At 39.9% G+C, this 19607-nt stretch overlaps 1 protein-coding gene across 4 annotated transcripts in view; it reads right to left on the reverse strand.

Annotated features, from left to right (window-relative positions):
- The window catches only part of PCDH7 (protocadherin 7), a 689933-nt gene that overhangs the window by 599102 nt on the left and 71224 nt on the right, over nucleotides 1-19607 (reverse strand). Inside the window, exon 2 of one of the 4 annotated variants that reach the window (XM_075568129.1) lies at nucleotides 13748-13790. The exons of the other annotated variants lie outside the window; for them this stretch is intronic. Within the exon in view, the coding sequence (XP_075424244.1) occupies nucleotides 13748-13790 (43 nt within the window). The remainder of the gene's footprint in view (nucleotides 1-13747; nucleotides 13791-19607) is intronic. 4 annotated transcript variants of the gene reach the window in all.

Genomic DNA, 19607 nt, shown 5'->3' on the forward strand with positions numbered 1-19607 from the left:
CCTATTTCCTTTACTGTCACGAGTCTCCCCAAATTCCCCCATGTATTAAAATATGTTTTTTGTGTTGAATACATTTATTATAAGGCTCTATGCAGTCAGCCAGGGCATCTGGTTTAGGTGCCAGCAAGTCTGCATAGAGTCCGTAGTTCAAAGAGGAGACGGGATGTTGAGAGGTGTCAGGGTGCTATGTGGACGGGGCAGGGCGGGGTACTGAGTCCACAGAACAGAGAACCCTGCGGTGAGGACCCCATGTCTGCCAGACTTAGTGGAGCCTTCCCAGTAGGTGGCAATGGGTTGACTGGGGGAAGCGGCAGAATGTTGACACGTTTCCCATTTGTCAATTCGTATGTCCCGCCCACAAGGCATCCCAAGCCAGCTTGGCATGCCCCCTCCTCTGACTTCAGCCAAGAGACAAGCCCCTTATTCTATTGGCTACTGGCATAGGGTTACCACGCTCTGATTGGTTGCTCCTCCAACCTCCATGCTAAGGATAGCTTAGTGGAGTGTATGTAAGGAGATGGCCGAGGCAGAGAACCAGACCATCCAGTGATTTGATAACCAGGATCGGGGCAGATGTGTCAGGTTATGGCGGTGGTCTGGTAGATGATGGCATGGTGAAAACTAAGTCGGGAGTGACTTCCATGATCAGTCCTACAGCGGTGCAAAACTTTGCAATGTTCTGTATACCTTTTTTTTCCACCCCCTTCCACTACCTAATATCTGAGGTGTCTTATGAAGACATGCTGCTCGGCACCTGGGGATTCTGCCCTTTCTTTAACAATATATGATCAGTAGTTTTGGAACACTGCAGATATTATTTTTAAATAAATGCATCAAGAAATAAAGAGCTCCTCCAGGCTCCAGCACTAATCTTTAGAGGGAAGTCTACTTACTCTAACAATGTTCTAAATAGTTGGCTTTCCCTGCAGGCATTTAATGTAAGTAGAATACTTTATCTTCTATACTAGCCATTTCCTTTTGTATGCAATATCATTTTCTTTTTGAACATTCATACCCATCTTCATGTGTTATTTATCCAATAGAATGTTCAAAATCTGCAAATAATTCAGTTCTCCATAAGACCTACTGCCTATAGATACTACAATTTCAAGTTTAGAATGTAAATTATTTTTTAATTTGATCAATTTCTTCAACTTGGCTACTTACATTATCAAGTACAAGTCAACAGAAAAAGAGCCTTAGGGAAAAACTAAGCTACTATTGTAATCTTTGGTTTCAGAATGTTTAACAGCCAATGTCTCAGAGGCAACAAACTACTTTCATTGTTGCCCCCTGCTGTAATTCTGACAGAGAAGAGTCAGAAAAGCTGCGGGAAGTAGCAATGAATACATTTTTTTGCTGAGAGACATCATCTGCCAGCACATCATGTTATGAACTAAAGCAGAAAAGCTGCGGTCTATCTGTACGGCTTGGTTTTCATTTCACATCCCACTACTGCCAACATATAGCATTTAATGTACAGTTTCAAAGTTAGAAAAGGCATGTTTCACGTTTTACAAAATATATGATAACATTGAATATGACACTTTGATCTCTTACGTGCACATCATTTTGTAAAACAAGCTCTTTTAGGGACAGTCCAACAACCTATGCATAGTGACACCGCTTCAAACAACTTTACATTCAGTAATTGTGGCTACAAACCAAGGCACAGTTGTTTTGATGCATTTCTTCATTTCCTGCTCGCATTTGCATCAAAAATATGAAAAGTTTTTCTTATATTTGATGCAAATTGTTGGCCAGAAAGTTTATGCCCCCTCAGTCCTAGTAGGTTTTTTTGACAAATACATGATACAAAAGTGACGCATTGAGTTTGCACATCTCATTAAACTGTGAGTCTAGTAACTCCTTCCCAGCTCCTCTTATTGACACCCCATAAATTGCAAGGAGAGTCAAACGGTGCAAAACTTGGAGCGAAGACCTTGATACATTAACGCAAAGAAATGCAAGATGAAAATGATGCAATTTGCATCAATTTTGTTCCAAATTTGCTAGGATATATCTTCCCCCAAAATGCAAAGATAATTCAGAAGCTTCTGACATCTCATATAAGTATGGAGAGATGTACAGATGTGGCTGACGTTATTGCTCCACTTATCAATCAATTTTGCGTTACCGCAGTCCTGAATTTTAGCATGCGATTTGCGTTATCGAGTAATATAATACAATTCAATGGAGTCACAAGTTGCCAAATTGCATAATTTACTAAGTGCATTGCACAAATGAGTGCCTTAATGCACATAACGGATGCAATAATGTCTGCTACATCTGTATATTGTGTTACATCACAAAAATTCAGTGACCATTTAACACCTAAAGCCATAAATCGCAGGGGGGGGGGGGTGGTTTCATCTACAGATAACATTCCAGGTTGTTTTAGTAAAAAAAGTTAAACTTTTCTTGTTTTATCTATTGTACCCAAGCCTGAAGAAGAGATCAATGTATCTCGAAAGCTCGCACAAATAAAAGCATTTTGTTAGCTACAGCACGGAATTGAGTATTTGTTTTTGATTATTAAGCTCGGCTAACACAGTACAGATACATACATATATATATATATATATGACATATAAGACATGCAAATGAATATACAGGAATATTTACAGTTGCTATATATATATATATATATATATAGAAAAAAGGAAAGAGAAAGAAACAGGCGCACACCTAGTGCATTACCACAATAAAAATGTATTGATTGAATATAAAATCTTACAAATGCGCACTCACAAAAGTACAGCAAATATAGGCTCAATCTCCAGCGTCCGTCCGCAATCAATGGCGTCGTCACGCGAGTCACCTCCGTGGAACCGGATCCGGAAGAGGGGTCCTTCGCCAGGGCGTGGCTAGATTCTGGCCGCCATTTGCCCACAAGCACTGCTGCAGGTTGATTGTAGAACTCTGGCTCCCGTGTGCTGCTCTCCCGGCTTACAACCTCATACATTAGCTACACTGGAGGTGTCTGTTTCCCGGAGGGACCAATTCGATTGAACACCGAAGGCGAAGGACCCCTCTTCCGGATCCGGTTCCACGGAGGTGACTCGCGTGACGACGCCATTGATTGCGGACGGACGCTGGTGATCGAGCTGCATGGCACATGAGAGCCTATCTCATACACGCCTATATTTGCTGTACTTTTGTGAGTGGGCATTTGTAAGATTTTATGTTCAATCAATACATTTTTATTGTGGTAATGCACTAGGTGTGCGCCTGTTTCTTTCTCTTTCCTTTTTTCTAGATATCATTAGGGACTGGTGATCCCTTCGAAACGGGCTGCAAGAAACCAAAGACTTTGCCACTGGAACAGGACTTTATGTATTGAAGGTTTTTTATTCCATTTTTTATATTTTTTGGCAATTTTTCTATTTTTTACCTATTAAATATATTTTTTAGATTTTTTATTCTTTAGGGTTAATTGTCAGGAGATTGTATTGTTATTGTGTACTAGCCTACTCTAGCTGCCCCTCCAAGCATATCCAATTAGCTACTGCCTCTCATATTTATATCTATATATTAACTGGGATATTTAGCGGCGCTACTTCATATTGTTGTTTTTTTGTTATATATATATATATATATATATATATATATATATATATATATATATATATATATATATATATACTATTAAGGTTATGGTGGGTACAAAAAGTGACTAAAACCCTCCATAGTAAAGCATAAAGCAACTGTAAATATTCCTGTATATTCAAATGAATATACAGGAATATTTACAGTTGCTATATATATATATATATATATATATATATATATGGAAAAAAGAACAAAAAAGAAACAGGCGCACACCTAGTGCATTACCACAATAAAAATGTATTGAATGAACATAAAATCTAACAAATGGCCACTCACAAGGATACAGCAAATAAAAGCGTTTATGAGATAGGCTCTCATGTGCCTTGCAGCTCAATCACCAGCATCCGTCCGCAGTCAGTGGCGTCGTCACGTGGATCACCTTCGTGAACCGGAACCGGAAGAGGGATCTTTCACCTTCAGTGCTCCATACCATTAGTCCCTCCGGGAAACAGGCACCTCAGATATAATATGTATAAGGTAGCAGGCCGGGAGAGCAGCACACGGGAGCCAAAAGTTCTCAGTCAATCTGCATCAATGTTTGTGGGCAAATGGCGGCCGGATTCTAGCCACGCCCTACGCGTTTTGTCATCAAATGACGACTTCTTCAGGGGGTCAAACCCTCCATAGTAAAGCATAAAGCAACTGTAAATATTCCTGTATATTCAAATGAATATACAGGAATATTTACAGTTGCTATATATATATATATATATATATATATATATATATATATATATATATATATATATATATATATATATATATATCTGTACTGTGTTAGCCGAGCTTAATAATCAAAAACAAATACTCAATTCCGTATATATATATATATATATATATATATATATATATATATATTATCTGTAACTACACATGAAACCTGGAGCAGAACATCATGGAAAAACTCAGGCTCAGCTCAACTCTTACTCCCTGATACTTACTCCCTGCTATATCAGAAAGAATGTGTTGAATATCTGATGAACAGTGGTTTCCTAGGTTCAGATAAGAAGCAGAAAGAGAGTGATGATGATACCACTTTATGGATCATTGGTGAGACGTCACCTACAGTACTGTGTTCAATTCTGGAGACCACATCTCTAGAAGTATGTAAATAAATTGGAGAAAAAAGGCTACTAAGATGTGCATGACTCACAGCATAAGACTTATCTGGAAAAACTAAAGGACCTTAATGGGTACAGGTTAGAGGAAAGAAGAAAGAGAGGAGATATGATCAAAACTTTCCAATACATAAAGGATTTCAACAAAGTAGAGGAGGAAAGCATATTTCAGAGAAATAGAAGTGTTAGAACAGGAGGTCATGCCCTGAAGCTGGAGGTGACCGGCTAAGGGGAAATGTGACAAACGGGTGCTGAATTAATGGAATAGCATTCCAAAAGAGGTTGTATGGTATAATACAGTTAGGAAATTAAAACATGCTTAGGATAGACATAAAGCTATCCTAAATATGAAATAAAGCCATGGATCAAATAGGGTCTGAGTTTTACAACAGATAGGAAATTGAGCAGACTTGGTGGGCCAAGCGGTATTTATCTGCCGTCAAATTCAATGTTTCTATAAAGTACAGAAAATGCAGAGCAACGTGGTAATCTCCCAAACATACAAAAAGACAGCATTTACAAACGTGTTTAGATTTGTATTTCTGCTACAATTTCTTGCCGTTTGTGTTAATGTAAAAATAATGTATTTTCTCATTGACTGCATTATTTTATTTGGATGCTGCTTTTCGTGTCTGAACACAAAGCTTCTTCCCTCTAGCGCAACATTTGTTACTTAAATTACAGGAGTATAAAGTCAATGTCAGCAGTAATAGAAATAGATTCTGAACAAGAAGCAGAATTTCAACATGAAAAAGAATTGAGTGGTCTAATACAAATAGAAAAAAAAAGTTGTGTTATGAAACCAAATCAAAAAAAACCCAAGCTGCTTGGTCTCAACAACTCAGACACAGCGAGTCTTTCTGAAATTCATCACACTTTGCCTGTTAGGTATCCTGTGCTATAACACACATTACAAAAAACAACTTGCACATTTTTTTGGCAAATATGCTTGATAAATAGAACATAATTAAATGATTAGTAAAATGGATACTACGTTAACCTTGCATTAAGTAACCTTTCTAAATTCATGTATACAATACTATTGCATTAAGCACAAATTTAAAGTCAAATTGGGAACCACTATTCGCAATCTTTACTTTTCACATGCTAGTAAAAATTGTAATGCGGAATAAAATATTCTAAAAAAAACGATGTGATATAATAAATTATATATATATAGTGTACAAATAACTACATTTCTAGTTAACGTTACAATAATATAAAAAGGAACTTATTAATACAAGCACTGCTAGTTACAGAAAGTGAGGAAACATCATTCATTTTACTGAGCTTATTCTGTGTTACAAAGAGCATGGTTTTGTGCATAAGCCCCATAGTAGGTGGAGACACTTCTCATAGCCCAATAAATAAAACAAAGTTAAAAGTGACGTATCTAGGAATAATTGATTATACTTTATTAATTCCCACGTTATCAATAAAGAGTGCGGTATAGTTAGAAAAAAGTGCATCATCATAAGTAAGAAGAGTGATGGAGATGTAAGAGGAGATGTAAGAGGAGTTGTTTTGGGTGGGGGTTCCCCTCAGACTACAGACATGGACAGATGGGGAAACGTTGTGTGTACACATCGTATGTAGGCAAAGCTAAACAAACTACTACAGGATGAAAGCAACATAAACTAGGATTTACATGAAATATGATCTTGAGGAAGTGAGCTGTTAACTCAAACATTAAACACAGGCTACATCCTTTAAATTGTAGCATAATCACTCTCATTACTGACAATATTTATCTTTCTTAGCTTTGCTTTTTTTTTAACTAAGCTTTCAAATGCCTGGGAGGTCCCTAATCATGTACAGTACAGTGACATTTACTTATCATTAACATTTTCTGTAAAAGGTAACACAATCTGCATTTTATTATTCGAGGACCAATATAGTTACAAGTACTCTTGCGTTAAACAAAGGTTAAACATTTAGATATGGAAAACTAAATGAAATAGCAATATAGTGTTAACAAAAAAAAGTGAGTGTTTTATTCTTCTTTGTCTCATAAGCACAGAGTGATGTATTGGCTTAATTAAAGCCTGCTGAATTATCAGAAGGTTTTTCTGTCCTGCAAATAATTGGCTTTTTGTTCTCTACTCACTTATTGTTAATGGGCATGAAGAATTGTTGTATGATCTGTAATCATAGATACTGAGTAGTTAAGGAATATGGAAGAGCTCACAGTTAATAAACTGACCTTCGTGTACATAGGTATCCATTTAAATTAGGGGCCTACTTGTATGTCCTAAATACGTTTCTATTCGCTAAATATTTTGGCATCCAACACTATGTTAGAAACATTTTGGAATAAACAGTTTATAATAGAACTGTATTAAAAGACAAGGACAAAATGAAGTGTTGTATAATTATTAGATTTTAGTATAATATATAACTGAATACTGCATATTATAGATGACACATACAGTATTTTGTATATGCTAACATATTTCTAAAATCAAAGATCATGTAGTTGGCTGTAAACATTTTTTTTTTTTACATATCATTCTCTCCCAGTAAGTAAAGGTTTTAATGATGAAACATCCCCATCTGCCATAATCACGTTTTAGCTCCCTGAACAGCTTTTGAAGATTAGCAGTTTCTATGTTAGGCCACAAAGTTGAACATTTAAAGAACAAATATGTATTACAGAAGCCAAATAACATCACTACAATCTTTTATTTACTTCACACTTCAACGCTGCATACATCATAGATGAACCATCCTGTGGGAAACAACAATGAATATTTAATTTGGGGATCCAAGCCATGTTAATTCTAGACACATGATCTGGAGGAGTTAGTTTAAGGCATTCTGAAGCTTATCACAATTACGAGTGTATGAGAAGTACTTACAGTAATGGATTTCCAGGCCTCGGCATCACTGAAGTGGCCAAACAACCTCAGATTGTATATACATCCAGTCTCATAAGGATATTAGAATTATGCACATTTTGACACGATAATACTATTGCCTCAAATTTAAAACATACCAATTATGAAAGACACAAATGAAAGAATGTAAATGGACACATGGCTACTTGTAAATCTGCAGCATATTGCGAAGAAGTGCAGATAATATCTATTTTATGGAAAAAAAAATCTAATCTAATAATCTTTGAATATGTTCATTTCTGTGTGAAGGATAAAAAGTGACACAACCATGTCCCCAAATCATGTTATCTGCAGATACAATATAATATTTGAGATAAGACAATAATGCTAAGCTTTGATTAAATCACAAAATACTGTCTTTGAGAAATTAAAGTGCTTATAAAAAGTTTTTTTTTCCCCAGAAATCATAATCGTCAACTTTTCAAGGTTTTCTTTCTACTTTTAGCAATTCCACTTACAGTAAAGAAAAATTCTGATTTGCATCACAAATATGTTTTTAACAGTGCGCATATGTTCTATCTAGCAAATAAGCTGTTGTTTAACATGTTGTTTAACATTTTGTTCATAATTTCATAAAAGTAAAAAAAAAAAGTGAAAGCTACAAAAACTGCTACACTTCACCAGCTAATCCAACATTAGCATGTTCCTAAATATACAGCATATATCCAGACTAGGTGTCAATAATAAAATTCCCATTGTATCAAAGAGTTGCAATCTACCAGCGTGAAATAAAAGTCAGTGCAAAAACCCTGTCCAGATTCCTGGGTTAGGAATGAGATGAATAAGATAGTTTTGTATATACAGAACTACATTTTATGCAACAAGTGCATAGAATTTATAGGCACAAGTCCCTGCCCAGAAGACTTTACCGAGACAAAAAAAATGAAATTTGCCTGGGCCACCCTGACTTTACATCTGAATTTGAGCTAAGTTCATCCAATTTAATGGCACTAGGCTATCCTTGTGGGTAGGGATAATATTATCGGGGTGACATATTAATACAGCAGATCGGTATAACAAGCAAGAAAAGGGTACAAATTATTTTGACTGTTGCCTCAGTTTATAATGCTGTTGTCTTCTTATTCAGGAGTGGCATTTTCCGCAGTACCCTCAATAATCTTTAAAAAAAAAATGCTGATTTTTATGAATACACACAGGGAGAGATGAAGTACTGTAGATGTCAGTAGAACATCTGAGATAACCGACCATAAAAAAAATGCATCATAAAGAGCATCAGAGCACTTTGTAAAGTTAAATATTATAAACAAAACGAAAGGACAGTGAGTGACATTAAAGTACTGAAGGAAACGAGTGACGCTTCCCTGTTATTATTTGCATTATTAAACAGAAACTAAAGAACTCTACTGTCTGTTGACGTTAATAAACACACAGAATCCCAGCAAGCTCAAGAAACCTCATTTATATGTATATAAATGTCAAAAGGAGAGCTACTGAGCGTGGCCAAATGAATACAACAAAAGACAGAAATGCCCAATGCTACAGCCAATATGACAAAAAAACACAGTGAAATACCTATATATTCTCATGAAAAAGGGTAATTTAGTTAAACCCTTTGGCCAAAGCGTTGTAAGCCTGCAAGCCTGCATCTACCACTGTAAAACGGGAACCCAGCGTATTGTTAACGCCAAATATATGACTCCAGAAAAAACTAAAAATCAATATGCTATATATGTTATAATGCTCCTGTGTGGCTCACAAACCTGACATACTTTTATCGTCCAATGGTTTAACAAACTACACAGGAAAGTTATCCTAGTTAAAATAATGTTTATTGGCCAGAAGAAGAAAATAAGATAAACAAGAGGAGATTCCTTTGAAGTTACATTCCTCCAACGAATGAAAGTTAGGGTCCCCCTGTGATTTCTTTTACAGCAGTGTTGAAAGACTAGGTAGCGCTTGACTGACATTTTATCAATTGCATATACATGTCAGTGCTTTCAATGGATCTATTAAAATCAACTGCAACAGACAAACCTACAGTAATAATGATTCCCCTTTTTCAATTGTATTTGTTTTTCTGGTGATGGTTTAAATAAACCAAAATCAGACAAATCGCCAAATACGTATTTTTTTAACGCACCTTTGTGCTCGGCAAATCACTCCGATTATGTTATTGCACCTCATCTCCATTTTTAATAGTGTGGAACCTGAAACATCGACGTGTTAATCATGCAATAACAGTGACACTTTTCCGAACACTGTTTTAATTAACTTGCTCTTTTATAAATGGAAATGTCAAAACAACATCTTTACTTTGATTGACATGCGACTGCACATGAGTTATTTCCATTAACAAACTGTGAACAAGACTCCTGCAAAAAAATCTAAAAGAACAAAATGCTTTTTTTTTAAATATTTTTCTTTTCAACCTTTGAGGAACATTTAAAAAAAAAAAAAAAAGCTACATCATACTCCAATAAAAATGAGACAACACCACATATAAAGGACATCTGGTTGTTTAGAAATTGATTACAACATTTTACATCATTTTAGCCAGGAAGGTTGTTTGTTTATTCATATAAGTAGAAGAATACTGGGGAAAATTGCTAGATTAATGTACTCCTCAGAGTTTATTAAATTATACAGTTTAATAGTCAGTAATCAAAAAGCAACTTTGTTTTAAACCTACAGAACAACAAATTTGTCAATCCAGCAATATAACATCATTAAAACACAGTGTAGAAAAGCACCATTGAACAAGGGTAAGTTACTGACTCGGGAAGCCTCTGCTGTATTCTGGGGTAATCATATTTCTGCTGCAATGCTTTTCCATGGCCAAGAGAAATGTCACTTGGCCTTTGCGTAAATGTATAGTTCCACCCCAAAAATATCTTAGACAGTTACAGCAGCAACCAAAATGATGTCATTGAATTTGAGTAGTGGGTAAAATACGACAGATTCTGAGACACAGGCACAACAAAAATATGCATATGCAAAAGGAACTAAGTATATATATATATAATATAAAAAATGAATAGACTATACAGTTTTGTGGCTAACAAAATGCTTTTATTTGTGCGAGCTTTCGAGATACACTGATCTCTTCTTCCGGCGATGTTACAATGGATGAAGCAGGAAAGGGTTAACTTAAAAACAGTGCATCCTGGAATGTATCTGTGACTGAAACCTATCCCTCCTCCCTGTGCTCTCTGTGATTTATGGTCCCTGAATGTTAGTGATGTAAGAGTGTGTGTGTGTGTATGTATGTGTATGTGTGTATGTGTGCGTGTGTGTATGTATGTAGATATAAATTTATAAAGCGCCCACAGTGTATACAGCGCTTTACAAAAGGTGGGTGTGGAGTGGGAGTGTATACCAATGGTGTGGGTAGGTGTAGAAATGTAATAGGGTGTTGCAATACTATAAAGGTGTGTGGATACTATGTGGTCCATATTGGTATATAGGGATGGAATTACATTGAGTATATATATATGTAGCCCTCTTTCCCCGTAACTAGAGTGGCTATGCGTGCTGATTACCTGAGAGGCGTACAGGAGGTCTGATCCTCCGCCACTTGGGGCCTGGGGTGATCACGTTCGTTGTATGCAGCGCCTCCACCTGCGAGAGATCCTAATGCAGTAGGATAACCTCTAACAGGAACCCACCAATAACAGATAATAACACTCGCACACAGTATGGCTAACTTATATTTACTGGCAGATAACTAATAACGTTGGTAATAACAATGCCATACATGGCCACACTGACACAATACAGCCACAGTGTGAGCCCACCACCAGGGAAGTTCCCCCCCAAAGTAATTAGGTGCCTTGGGCACCGAACCACCCGATGTGCACAATAGCAGCCCAACCCCAAGTGTGCGACAGCGCCGGCCACAGTGTGTATGGCCGTTGGTGCACGTTGAGAAGATACCTTCCTGGTCTTAGTCCAGACCAGGCCGTTTTTGATGAAGATCCGCCGGGCCTCACTGTGTCCCACGCCGCACGTGGATCCTCAGGCGTCCGCCTCTGGAGGAACCTTCCGCTGGATTGTATCCCTGTTGACAGTCTCTGGCAATGTGCCTGGGTCTGGTCCCAGACTGCAGGCCGCAGTTATATATATATCTTTTTTTAATATATTATGATTTCTTGAGGAGGCAGAAGAGAAGAGAACTGAGTTCAATGTGTAGAAAGGACTTCAACTTAGAGAAGATGCCCATGATGATTCACTATTGTAGAAATATGTCAGGGGCTGGCATGATAAATAATATATGGTGTAATGTATCACCATAAAAATATTCCCCTTTTCTCAGCTTTAAAATAATTGTTTTTAGCACATAAAGGCTTATAACGCTTTGGCCAAAGGGTTTAACTAAATAACCAAGAAAATAATATTATTGAAGTATTTAACTTTATACTTATTACCATATATGTTTTGTCAATTGGACGCAGCATTGGGCTCCCCTGTCTTTTGTTATATAGCACATAAAGGAAAAGAGAGATCCTCAATAACAAACATACTTTTGATTGTATCAGCTACTACTGAATGTGTATAAGCAGGGCCTTTTTCCTAGAACATTATTTAAAAAATGCTTGCATATATATGCGGTGAATGGAAAATAAATCCATCGTTTGCACTATAATTTCTTATAATAAGATGAGTGTTGACACTTGATGTTTTATTGATTCTAAAATTGAATTTAGAGTCTGATTAACCCCTTTGCCAATAAAAGGCTTTGCAAAGAAACCTATTGCGGACCTCTTTTGACAGTCGGGTGATTAATAGAAATCTAAAACTACATACCTATAGTAGGAACTGATAACAAGTATGATATTTAATGCAGGTTTCCACGGAATTTCAGCATTAGCTCTGTATTTAAAAAGCAAGCATTTATTAACACTCGTTGTCCAATGAAAGCCCAACCACCAGCATTTGTTATTGTGTTTTCTTTTTAGAATAGATATGATGCCACCATTTAAAACTATTATGTCTTGACGGTGATAGCATAACGCAATTTCACACTGAGAATTGTAATTTCACATCAAAATGAACAGTGCAAAGAGAACATTTCAAACACATGCAATCTGTGTTATCACTTTGTTGTGTATAGCATAAGAATAGCTTCTCATAATAGCTTTCCCAAAGCATCATTTGTTTAGGATGCAGAAGAAAAGGAGGACATAATTACATATACACAGTCACATAAAATGAATCGTTTTTGCATTGTACCAGTCTGCTAAGAAGAAGAGAGGTTGAGATTGATGTACATTCACCTTTATATGCTATCATAAAGCATTAATAAAAATAACTTATTGAAGATGACTTTGATTTGCAGCACCAAATATAAATTAATATTTCAAATATCGGACCTTAGATAATACCAGAAAAAATAAAACTGCATTTGTACGTCCTAAGCAGCTTGCATGCCATAGAAGGTTAAAGTAAACTTAGATTGTAAGCTTTGTGGGGCAGAGATTCTCTTTCACATCCTGTGTTTTTTATGTTTGTTGCATTAATTATATTATAATTCCCTGTATTCTATTGTATATTTTATTTCTGAGCACATTGTTGGTGCTATAAAAATATACATGACTACAAAAGAAAATGAGATAGTTAATGCCTTCTGTCTAACAAATACAAAGTACATAGTTCAAATATGACGGCAAGCAAGTAGAATTTGAAAAGAACTACATAAAAAGTGTAAACACATGCGGCAAATGCTCAAATCAGGTATTCTGCATAATATGATTATCTGGCCATCTCCAAACTGCATCCCAAAACAGATAAGTAAATATTTCTGTAGCAACTCTTCTGACACCTATTGTAAACTATTAGACAACTCAAAATCAAGGCGGCATACCACTAACAAATGGAATAGACCAAATCCACAACAACAACATAGAAACACCAAGGATTGAAAGAATATCTATGAAGTCAGTACCAGCCTATTTCAACACAGTATTTCGGTCTAATTATTGTTCAGAGGAAACAAAATGGCATAACTTGTAATCCTGCTATAAGTATTTGCAGAGACAATGGAAGGAATCCGCCATACATCCATAAATCTACAGCTAAATATAACAGTGCAGAATATCACAAACTTCCTTGTGCAGGGAACCGATGGGGACATTCCTGAAACAGCAGCAGATATCATACTACCTTTGTTGCCCGCATCATTCTGGGAGGGTTGAAGATCATCCGTCTAACAGTTCCACAGTTATAGCCCATAAGTGATTTGGTGGAAAGAAAGAAAAAAAAACAGAGCGAATTCAATACGTCTCCTGATTTTGCTTTCCAGACTATATAAAAAAAATATATATAAATATATCAAAAATGCGAAAAATACTCAAATAAAAACATGCAGCTTTTATTTAAATACCAGAGAAAAAGATAGAAGACTTATGTACAGTATTAAGCCATCATGAATAAATATACAGCTCACACCTGAAGAAGATGTGCTTCAAAGCACATTTGATAGCATGCCAGGTTTGCCCCTGTATACGTTGAGTATGCAGTATCTATATGTACGGATAACAATGTAGATGTAGATGAGGTGTAATAAATATTCATGAATGGAGCCAGGTGCTTCACGTCATAGACATGTCACCTTCATGCCTTTTCATTAAATCGCAAATCTTATTTCTAATAGGGTTGTGAAATACTCTAATGAAAGTACATTTTACAATTGCAAAGATATGCATTTAACGTACTGCAGACCCCTAGCTGCAATAAAGGGGCTAATGATAAAATGGAAAGTGGACAGGTTTCTGATTATGGGGGAATGGCAGAGAAGAAAGGACACAAATTTGTGTTTCTCAAACTTTTGTCTCCTAGCTTCGCTTCTTGTCCCATACGTCGCTGAATATATTACCTCTAAAGCTTTTAAAACATTTGCACACAAATCAGCCCTGGACATGTTTTTTGTTTTGTCTGATTGGTAAGTAAATAATTAACATGCCAAAATATGGAGAGTCGTTTATCAAAGTCTCCCAGCTGCAAAACTGCTGCAGGAGATTTATCAAACATGAACATGTAATTGGTTTACATGAGAATGTTTTTCCTTCAAAAAGAAGGTGCATTTTTTGTCCCAGTTTTGAACCTGGGAGACATTGTAATAAAGGGCCACCACGTGTCCTCCAATAGCAATAGCCATGAAAAAATGTACGTAGCATTCATTCAGAAACAACATTTTCAGAATCCAATGAGCTCTGTCATATGTACTGTAATTGCTTATTATATTAAAATATGTTATTTTCTTTCCTATCAATCTGCTCCTGATAGTTGATTTTTTCAAGATCTCTCAAGTAGTTTAATTAAAGATATAATAATGAATAAAGTAGTAACCTATGATCAGGAGGACAGTTGATTGTCATTAATGTGATGAATGGAGCAATTTCACCAAAGTAATTCAGACAGTACTCTGATAGTCAGTTAATTCCCCTAATTAAATAACCTACTGTAGGCATAAATGATTATGATAAATAAAACATGCTATGTCAATATAATTGTAGCGCTACCAAGTCCCTCTGAAGTGGGCTTAATCTTAGCCCAAGGTGGCAATATCGGGGCAGATGTAGGGGCCTGGGAGGGACATGTGCCGCTGGGGATGGTGAACAGGACCTAACATTGTCCTTGGCCAGTCCATAGGGTGCGGGCTTACCACAGCCCTTAGAGGGGGTAGTATGGAGGTATCGGGGGTCCGACGACCCCTTCCTCTGAACGGGGTATTTTTGGGGGCAGGAGCAGTAGTGAACTGTCCATTACTCACCCCTGAAGGTCTCAGCAGATATTTTGCAGCTTGAGCGGCCGCCATTTTGCTGACATCATCATGGCGGGCCGTTCTCGCGAGATTTCCAGGCAGAAACTGGTCCCGCGGCGCGGATGAATTGCATCACCCTGCTGCACACCGAACAAGGCCCCATCTGGCTCATCGTTCAGGTAGGCCGCAGAAAGCTCCTGGTGGAAGTTAGACGTTGGAGCCTCACCCATCCGGAGGTAGGGGATGTCCTCTGGCTCCACAGGATCCTCTATAGGCAGCTCCTTCATTGCTCCAGCATCGTCCTTTGGGCGTGGGGCTCCTCTGGGGCTCCAGATACACCACGGCCCTCTGGATGGACGCATCTGGATTGGGACTCTGTTTCCGACTGCAGGTAAGAGTTGGTCTTTCCTCCGCAGGTCTCAAACGGCTGGTCTCATCTTCAGAGGAGGGTAAGGACACCTTCTCCGAGCCGGGATGTTGGGTCACCTCGCATTCCCTGGTGGCCATTGGCACAGAGCTTGCCCGCTCTTGCGGTACCACGGGGAGAGCACCCAACGCCCCCGGGGCAGTCAACATAATCCCCAAGTCAGCGGCGTGTACAGGTTCCGGTCTTGGAACTTTCAGTGCCTCACAGCGGGGATCATCTCTGGCAGCGATACACTGGAGCCTCGGTTAGCAGATAGCAGGGCCCACAAGCCCATGGTTCTCCCCACGGTGTACAAGTCAGGGTAGGCTGTAGTAGGTACCTTTGGCAACGCACCACATGGGCATCGATGGTCAGGGCACACGGGCCCATGATATCAGCAGCAGCATAGGACTCTGCAGGAGCCACACGGGTTGGTGTGGTGGCCCGGTCGATTGGTTAGAAAGCGTTGGCGGGCCCAGGGTTGGCAGGCCGCAAGAGCTGGCACCTCACAGTGGGGCTGGCGTCGCCCCCAGGGAGCCTGCAATTTGGGCAGAACAGTGCAGGTGGTGCTGGCCATGAATAGTGACTACCAGGTAACTTCCTGGTAGGTAGTAGTTAGCTAACTCCAAAGCAGACATATTTCGGGAAAATTCTGAGGTAGTGGTAGTAAGCAGCAATAAGGCAAGGTAGCTCCTTCCTCTGGGCTCAGCTCCTGCTGTAAGGCAGGGTGTGGTTGACATCTCCCATGACAGAGGTGGTCTTTGATTGGGTCTTGGTGTTGCCCCCTCCCCTAGGTGGAATATAGGGCAGGGGCATGGCAGATCAAGAAGTGACTTGGCTCTGGCTGAGCCAGTCACAGCGAGGGGCGGGACGTTGGTTTGGCACCGAACAGCTTGCACTAACTTTTGCAGAAAGCTTGCATCTGGCTGTGCAAGCCCATGCGGTCCCGTTTTTCTGGCGGGAACGCCATTTTGAGAACACACCACAGTCCATAGAAAGAGAAGTTGCACAGCAACAACTGAAAGGGCCCGTTCCTATTTTGAGCAAGACGAAGGGTACACATTCTCTGGACAATTTCCCACAGGGTGTGCCCCCCAAGAATATTTTCTTAAGGTACCCAGGGTCCCCAGCAATAACTGAAAGGGCCCTGTCCCTAGTATTTTTCTTTTAAGCAGCTAAGAGGGTATACGCTCCCTGGATCTTTCCCACAGGGTACGCCCCAACCACTGGTCTGGTTTTAGATGAAGGGTACATGCTCCATGGAAGTTCCCATAGGCTGTGCCCCAACATAGTCTCTGTGTTTGGTAAGGGTCTAGGCAACTCCTCCCTGGTGTAGCTTCAGAGAGAGATTCCCCCCTTCCTTAACTCAAAATGGGTGCCCAGGGTTCTAGGTGAAGCATCTGGCGCTCAGCCCGGCCTCTTCTGTGCTGCACTGCTGCAATGTCCTAAAAGCCTGCCCTGTTCTGCATCTCAGCAATGCCTCCATTTGTAGCGCTGCTTCCCCCGCCCCCCCCCCTCCTCTCTCTGGGAGAACTTGAGGGTCCAGGAGAGATGAACTTCCACGATGGTAAGGGGAAACAGGACGGGCTTTTGATGATCCTTCAGGTTCTTCTCGTGTAGGCTCCTTGAGACAGTCCCCACTATGACAGACTTTTTGCATACCCAATAGACTGTTACTTTGGCAGGAGTATATAAAAGGACTCTTTATTGAGGCAGTCACTGCAGTTAATATTACAGTGCATGCAACATCTTTTAGGATGGGTCCCAGATCTCTGGATGTACCCACCTTCTAGCAGTCTTGAGGTATTGTGCTCTATTCTATTCTTGGGGAGGCAATCAATCCCAAGAGGGGCAGAAGGCCTGTCTCTCTCTCCCTGCTGGGAGAGACTCAGAGCTCCACTCCTCTACCCCATGAGGGGGAGAGCTGGACTGACTATAATTTAGGTCACTTCCTCCCTAAGGCAGAGAGGGGGAGAGCACAGAGTCAGCACCATGATTGGCTGTACACAGACTCCGGTCATCTCCACCCCGTTCACACAAGGAGGCGGCATGAGGGGGGTAAACCCCACAGGACAGCCTGCAACTGGCTATAAGTACTGGGAATTATGTGACAGGAGGTAGAAAGTATAGTCTGGACCAGCCATGGCTACATGATAAACTGTCCCATCCCTGCTGCTGCTGATGCAGCAGGCCCTCCCCCATACAGTCCTCTAGGCTGCTCCGGGCCTCTCTCTCCTACATGGCCGCACCAGAAGTTGGGCCCAACTTTGGCATCTGCGCAGGACCGGCATGCTACCGGAGGCCTTCCAGCCCCATGGGAACCAAATCTTTGTGTGTATATTGATATTGTTTGGGTATTGCTGGTGGGTATGTACTGTGTTGGCAATGTTGAGGGGTATATATATTATGTGGGTATTGGGGGGTTATGTATTGTGGGGATATTGTTGGAGGTATGTATTGAGTGGGTATTGTTGTGGCCGTATATATTGTGTGGGTATTATTGGAGGGTATGTATTGTGGGGATATTGCGTGAGTATTGTTGTAGCCGTATATATTGAGTGGGTATTATTGGGGGGTATATCTATTGTGGGGATATTGTGGAGGAGGGATTGTGGTACGGGGGATTGTGTGGGTATTGTGGTGTATGTGTATTGTGTGGGTATTGTGGGGGGTATTGTGGTGTGGGGGCATTGTTTATGTATTGTGGAGGGGTATTGTGTGGGTATTGTGGAGGCTATTGTGTGGGTATTGTGTTATGGGCAGGGAATTGTGTATTGTGGGGGGATATTGTGGGGGTGGAATTGTGTGTGTGGTCAGTGGGGTGGGGGAGTGAGAGAGATGAAGGAGGGAGAGGAGGATAGGCAGTGAGGGAGAAGGGAGGAAGTGAGAGAGAGGAGGTAGTGAGAGATAGAAGGGAGTGAGAGAGATAAGAGAGAGAAGGGGGCATTGAGAAAGAGAGAGAAGGGGGATTAAGGGGGAGAGATATGGAAGGCAGGGAGAGGGATAAGGGAGGGGGACTGAAAGAGAGAAAAGGGTCAGTGAAAGAAGGGGGAAAGAGAGACATGAGGGAGGTAGGGAGTGAGAGAGAAGGGGTCAGTGAGTGAGTGAAAGAAGGGAGGGGAGAGAGAATGAGGAGGGAGAGGGGAAGGAGGGATGGAGAGAGAGGAGGGAGGTAGTGAGTGAGTGAAAATAGGGAGGGAGAAAGGGGAGGTGGGCGAGCGAGAGGGAGAAAAATAGTGAGGGAGGGTGAAGAGGTGGGGAAGTGAGAGGAAGCATGTAAGAGAGGGAGAGTCAGAAAGAGAACAGAAGTGGATGAGAGAGCAAGGAGCTGTGTAAGTTAGAGTGGGGGGGGGGAGCTCACAAGGCTACCAACAGGGGGACCCTTGTGGAAACTGTAGTCCTGGCCCTGGGAAAGCTGTCGGCGGCCCTCCACACAGTGATGAACAATAATCAAGGCTGAGATAATACAATTTAGAACACCTATTTACTGTGACTATCTAAAGTTTTCTTTGACTTCAACAGGACCAAGATTCATTCAAACTGCATGAAAAGTGGTTTTCCCCTCATGATAGTATGCTAAAACAAACAGGTAGAGTACAGTAGTTCCCTGCTATAAATGTCCTAATCATGACCACAGCCAGGACATTTGGGAAACAAGCACTGACAGACCCACAGATCAATAAATACTTCTCGGATAACTAGAAAAAGCAGGTCTTGAACGCGAGAAACACAAAAAGGAAATACTGCCCAAGTAGGGAAAGCTAGCACGTTTTTTGTTACCATTAAATGCTTGTACAGTACATTTGTGTAAATCACAAACTAACATCTTAGAAGTGTGACCTTCTGCAGCAAAC

The sequence above is a fragment of the Ascaphus truei genome, chromosome 1 (genome assembly GCF_040206685.1).
Source record: "Ascaphus truei isolate aAscTru1 chromosome 1, aAscTru1.hap1, whole genome shotgun sequence".
NCBI lineage: Eukaryota > Metazoa > Chordata > Amphibia > Anura > Ascaphidae > Ascaphus > Ascaphus truei.